Genomic DNA, 6000 nt, shown 5'->3' with positions numbered 1-6000 from the left:
CTTAAATACAGACGGGTGAAATGTGGTATAATTATTTTCCCCTTAGATTTCTAAATGAGGGAAGGCACGGGGCTCCGTATTGTGCAGTGGGGCGGGTTGTGTCTTCTTGTTGATGAAATACACCGCGCAGGTCCACTAGGTAAACATAAAGGAGACAAGCCGGTAAACAGATAAACAGCGGGGTGGCGGGGGGCGTGGTGTCACGGTCCTGGAGGCCCTTTGGGGGGGCCGTGGATGTGAATGCTGAAGGCGAGGGGCGTGCCAGGAGAGCGCGGGAAGGATCCCTGGGGAGGCAAGCGTGTGTCTAGTCCCACAGCGCCCCGGCTCGCAGCAGCCCCTGGCTGGGCGAGGGGTGTGATGTGCGAGTGGGTGGGAGGGGGCAGCGGGCGGGGCCTGCCACGTCACTCGGAGAGTGTGTGTTGGGAAGGAAGGGCAGAGCCGACAGCCGAGCCGCTGCAGCTGCGGCGGCTGCAGCAAAGGCTCGAGCCGCGGGGAGGTGGGTCCCCGCGCTCCGGCGCCGGGGCAGCCCCAGGCCCTTTCTGAGGCCTGTGGCGTGGCTCCTAGGGAGGAGGTGACGGCTGTGGCGGCTGGAACCGCGACCTTGGTCAGACCGAGCCCCGCGGTGGACGTAGGGCGGAGGCCGAGCCGCGCCAGGAGTCTCCGGCTAGCCGGAGGGAGGGAGGCGCATCTGGCGCCGCGGTACCAGCGGCAGCCCCGGGGCTCGCGCGGCTGGAGGAGCGCGGTGGGAGCCGGGAAGAGCTGGCCAGGCTGGAGGGCGGACCCCTGCGTCCCGGAGCCCAGTCCTGGGCACTGCTGGGCGAAGCCACGCGTCTTCTCGGGCAGCCAGTTTCACACGCGCCAGTTTGAGGTTCCGGGCATCCCAGTAAGCTCTAGCAGCGAGGCACCGGCGGCTGGAAGCGCAGAGCCCGATCCTCGGCGCCCAGCTCACCTCCCCAGACCAAGCCTAGCTGGGACCAGGGCTTCAGGGCTCTCCGACCCCAGCGCCAGGTCAGACCGCGAGCCCCACCCTAAAGAGAGGGCACAGCCGGGAGCTGGGAAGCGGGCGCCGCGCTCCAGAGGTGGTGTGGTGGGCGCCGTCCTAGTGGCGGGGAGCGCACGGTGGAGGGGACATGAAATCGGAGAAATCCCTTACGCTGGCGGCGCCGGGGGAGGTCCGTGGGCCGGAGGGGGAGCAACAGGACGCGGGAGACTTCCCAGAGGCCGGCGGGGGTGGGGGCTGCTGTAGTAGCGAGCGGCTGGTGATCAACATCTCCGGGCTGCGCTTTGAGACACAGTTACGCACCCTGTCGCTGTTCCCCGACACGCTGCTGGGAGACCCTGGCCGCCGAGTGCGCTTCTTCGACCCCCTGCGGAACGAGTACTTCTTCGACCGCAACCGGCCCAGCTTCGACGCCATCCTCTACTACTACCAGTCGGGGGGCCGCCTGCGGAGGCCGGTCAACGTGCCCCTGGACATCTTCCTGGAGGAGATTCGCTTCTACCAACTGGGCGACGAGGCCCTGGCGGCCTTCCGGGAGGATGAGGGCTGCTTGCCCGACGGTGGTGAGGACGAGAAGCCGCTGCCGTCGCAGCCCTTCCAACGCCAGGTGTGGCTCCTCTTTGAGTATCCGGAGAGCTCCGGGCCCGCCAGGGGCATCGCCATCGTCTCGGTGTTGGTCATCCTCATCTCCATCGTCATCTTTTGCCTGGAGACCTTGCCCCAGTTCCGGGCAGATGGTCGAGGTGGAAGCAACGGTGACGGTGTGAGCCGCGTCTCCCCGGTGTCCAGGGGCAGTCAGGAGGAAGAGGAGGATGAAGACGATTCCTATACATTCCACCCTGGCATCTCCCCTGGGGGAATGGGGACAGGGGGCTCGTCCTCACTCAGTCCTCTCGGGGGCTCCTTCTTTACAGACCCCTTCTTCCTGGTGGAGACTCTGTGCATCGTCTGGTTCACATTTGAGCTCCTGGTGCGCTTCTCCGCCTGCCCCAGCAAGCCGGCTTTTTTCCGCAACATCATGAACATCATTGACTTGGTGGCCATCTTCCCCTACTTCATCACCCTGGGCACCGAGCTGGTGCAGCAACAGGAGCAGCAGTCGGCCAGCGGAGGGGGCGGCCAGAACGGGCAGCAGGCCATGTCCCTGGCCATCCTCCGAGTCATCCGCCTGGTCCGGGTGTTCCGCATCTTCAAGCTGTCCCGCCACTCCAAGGGGCTGCAGATCCTGGGCAAGACCTTGCAGGCCTCCATGAGGGAGCTGGGGCTGCTCATCTTCTTCCTCTTCATCGGGGTCATCCTCTTCTCCAGCGCCGTCTACTTCGCAGAGGCTGATGACGATGACTCACTCTTTCCCAGCATCCCGGATGCCTTCTGGTGGGCAGTGGTTACAATGACCACGGTAGGTTACGGGGACATGTACCCCATGACAGTGGGGGGCAAGATTGTGGGTTCCCTGTGCGCCATCGCGGGGGTCCTCACCATTGCTCTCCCTGTGCCGGTCATCGTCTCCAACTTCAACTACTTCTACCACCGGGAGACGGAGCAGGAGGAGCAGGGCCAGTACACCCATGTCACTTGTGGGCAGCCCACACCAGACCTGAAGGTGACTGACAATGGACTTGGCAAGCCTGACTTCTCCGAGGCCCCCCGGGAACGGAGACCCAGCTACCTTCCCACTCCACATCGAGCATTTGGAGAAAAGAGAATGCTCACGGAGGTCTGAGTGCGGCAGGCGGGGCCTGCGGGAGAAGTGGAGCGCTGAGCCAGTCTCTTAGGCTTCCTTCTCATTCGCATGACTCTCACCCCAGCCCCAGTTGACTTCTTGGCCCCTTCTCCTACACCCACCACCTGGCATCAAGGACCAAACACACAGCCTGTCAACTTTGTGGCTCAATCCCTGCAGCATTCAAGGTTTATCCATCTAAGTGACATTTTTGAAATTCCAATGGTGCCACCCAGTCATGCCCATCTTCTGTCACATGGATGACATATACATTTCTGCCTGACCTTTCCTCAAGACTGATTTTTCACATCTGGGACTTGTAATATCTTTAGGAATGGCAACATCAACAGGATGGAAACCAACCGTACCTGGGTCCCATCTTTCTCCTTAGTGTCCTTTGTTTGGGTCATATACTGCTCTTAGCTTCTGGCCACTTGGTAACTGGCAGAAGCTGGAGGACAGAAATAATACTCACCTGGCCATTTTATTCTAGTGACCTGTAACACCTGTTGGGCATCCTACAGAGGACCTGTGGTAGGGCCTTTATTTGCACAGCCTCAAAATAGGTTCTTTGTTTCTAATCCTGGATGGAATTAGAGAAAACACAATCAAATCTGACCACCTGGAGGACGTGAGGGTCAGTCTCAGACCAGAGGGACCAATGGATTCTTCCAGGTGTGTTCCAGCACAGGAGACTCTGGCCTTTGGTCTGCATTTAATCCTTCCCACTATGATCCCCTGATTCTCTCTAGCTCCCAGGAAGGTTCCTTCTCAGAGCCAAATACTCTATTTGTCTAAGTGCCTTCCTGTGCAGAGGAGCTGGAAGAAAGGAACCGCAGAGCTAGGAGGGCTGGCTGAATGGAGTCAAGCAGCTGGCTCACCCAGAGACTGAAGCAAGAGGCTACTTAAGGTATCATCCTCTTGAAGAGGCAGAGGGGTCTTGTTGCAGAGGCAGCTTTTTCACCCCCATTTCCCTAGCCCTCACTAGCCTTCCACTCTACTTCCTGGGAATTTGACTTAGGATTGCAAACTCCGGCTTAAACCCACAGACAGGTAAAAGCACAATTCGATGCCAGCATGGGTTTCTTCTCATTTTATGGGCAGTAGAATATGTGGTTTAGAGTAAGGAACCAGCATTATTACTTTACCAACAGCCTCACTCTGAGGGGTTTTTTGTTGAGTCAAGCACTCGTCAGCTCTGCCCCTTGGAGCTACACCTGACCTGCTCTCACTGGTAAGATGAAGTGGTGGTGTTCCCATCTGGGCGAAGCCACCTCCTTTCATTGCGAAACCACTGCCATCCCCCACCTCCCCACACCCCTCCTTTCTCTCCCCATAACATTGCCACTCATTTTTGCCTTTGATGAACTGCGATGTACTGTTCTGAGCTCTTCTTGGTGCAGTTCTGAAACCGAAAGGACTGTAAACATGTTTTTATTGTCATATCTATGCTTTAAGAGTCTTTGATGAGCATTTTTAAAAACATAATTATTTTGTTGAAGAGCAGCTTACAAGGGGACAGTCTTTTTTTTTTTTTTTTTTTTTGTTAAGGGGACAGTCTTTTGAGGGTTTGCTTGAGATGCAGTGTGGCTCCTCTGAGTGCCAGATCTAAAATCTGATTTGGCGACAGCTTTATAGGGTAACCTTGGCACCACAGTCCCTCTTTGTGCCTCAGTTTTTCCGCCCATTAGACGGAATCATTAATGTCTTCCCCTGCCTACCTCATGGGGAGTATCAATGAACTCATCTGAAGCTGGGGATGATGCTATGCAATGCATGAACTTTGGTAATGGATTTGATTTTTAGTTCATTACCTTGTCTCTCCATTCCCCCCAGGCAAGGCCTTTACCCGAGTTCCTGCCTTAGATTCAAAGCCCAAGGATAGGCTATTATGGACCATCAGCTCCCTAATACCTTACTCGCCTCTTGGACTGAGCCTCAGTCTTTCTTCTTACCCTTCAGAAAGGAGGGCAATCTTTAGATATGTCCTTCCGGGGCTGAGGTCACCTTGACTGGGAGCTTGGCTTCTCCAAACCTGAAATACAGTAGGAAATAGAGGTGTTTATGATTCAGAAACCTGCTCTAAGGCCAATGCTAGCTTTACAAATCTTTTCAGTTCTTCCTGGCTATTTGGGAAAAGAAGAGAAGGGCCCATTCCAGAGGCAAACGGAATGTTCCTAGCTGAGGGTTAAAGTTGGGACATGTCTGCATGTACATGTGTATGTGATCACCCTCATCACCATCCCCGAGACACATTTCTTTTTCAAGTCAGAGCATGCCTGAGAGTAAAGGGTTTGTGAAGAGCTGGGCTCTCCAGGGACTCTGGTTGCCGTAGCAACCTTCCAGACTGTTTTCTCCATCCTCTGATTTGGGCATCAAAGGAAAACAGGGGACCACATATTCCCAGCTCCTTAAATGGGAGCACCTCCCACATATTGGTTCCGGGGCAGGTAGTGCCAGGACAGGGATGGGGGAACCTTTGGAAAATATAGAGGAAGCAGGTCTCCAAAACTTCCTCCCTGGACCGTTCTTCCTGATTTCCCTACCCAGTCACGGAAGCTGCCTCATCTCACTCCTGACTCTTCAGACATTCGAATGCTAAGCAACTGCCCAGTTAAACCAACATCACTAGTATGTTCTTCAGCATGACCAGGGGAGCTCTGGGAGAGGATGACTTATCCCTCAAGTGGCAGCCAGGCTGTGCCTCCCCAAGAGTAGTAATGGTCTTAGGTATCACGGAGTTCTCATCTCCTCAAAGGGAGGCTCTTCCCAGTTGGAGGAGAGACAGAGAAATGCAACTCCTTCCTCCCAGGGAACAGTCTGGCTCCTGGGAGGAATCTCATAGATGGCTCTTCGTAAGATGCTGAAGAAAACCTGAGAGGCTGTTGCCTGACCTAGTTTCCATGAAGGATTTTGTCAAGGGGTCCTTCTCTGAGCCTAAGCCCTTTATATGGATGTCGTGCCCTAAGCACCAAGGGAAAACGCGCTTTGTGTCACCTGGACAGCTGGGGTGGCGATTCACAGCTGCCAGGAGCCGCGGGGTCCAAGCCCTCCTTACACCTGGCTCCAGCCAGCAGGAGCTCCTCCCAGAGGGCTTCTGAACTGTCAGCCTCAGCCCGGGATGCGGGGTATTCCTCCTACCTGCGAGTCCCCAAGGAGCGAGCAGGGACAGCTGGCCGCCTTCACATCCAAGGTAGGTTCTTTCTACTGGAGGGAAATTTCATTTCTGGCTTAGTTCTTCAGGCAAAATTAGAACTCGAGGTTGGGGGAGGAGGTG

The 6000-nt window shown here is 56.0% G+C and overlaps 1 protein-coding gene across 4 annotated transcripts in view; it reads left to right on the top strand.

Annotated features, from left to right (window-relative positions):
• Positions 1–455: 455 nt before the first annotated feature.
• The window catches only part of KCNA6 (potassium voltage-gated channel subfamily A member 6), a 50247-nt gene continuing 44702 nt past the window's right edge, over positions 456–6000 (top strand). For 2 of the 4 annotated variants that reach the window (XM_053557798.1, XM_053557799.1), the window contains exon 1: positions 456–5916. In XM_053557798.1, the coding sequence (XP_053413773.1) occupies positions 1131–2723 (1593 nt within the window). In that variant the 5' untranslated portion in view covers positions 456–1130 and the 3' untranslated portion in view covers positions 2724–5916. The remainder of the gene's footprint in view (positions 5917–6000) is intronic. The other 2 variants (XM_053557802.1, XM_053557800.1) reach the window with 2 other exon arrangements.

Source organism: Nycticebus coucang, chromosome 12 (assembly GCF_027406575.1).
Source record: "Nycticebus coucang isolate mNycCou1 chromosome 12, mNycCou1.pri, whole genome shotgun sequence".
NCBI classification, from domain to species: Eukaryota; Metazoa; Chordata; class Mammalia; order Primates; family Lorisidae; genus Nycticebus; species Nycticebus coucang.
This window is presented reverse-complemented; position numbering and strand designations above follow the sequence as displayed.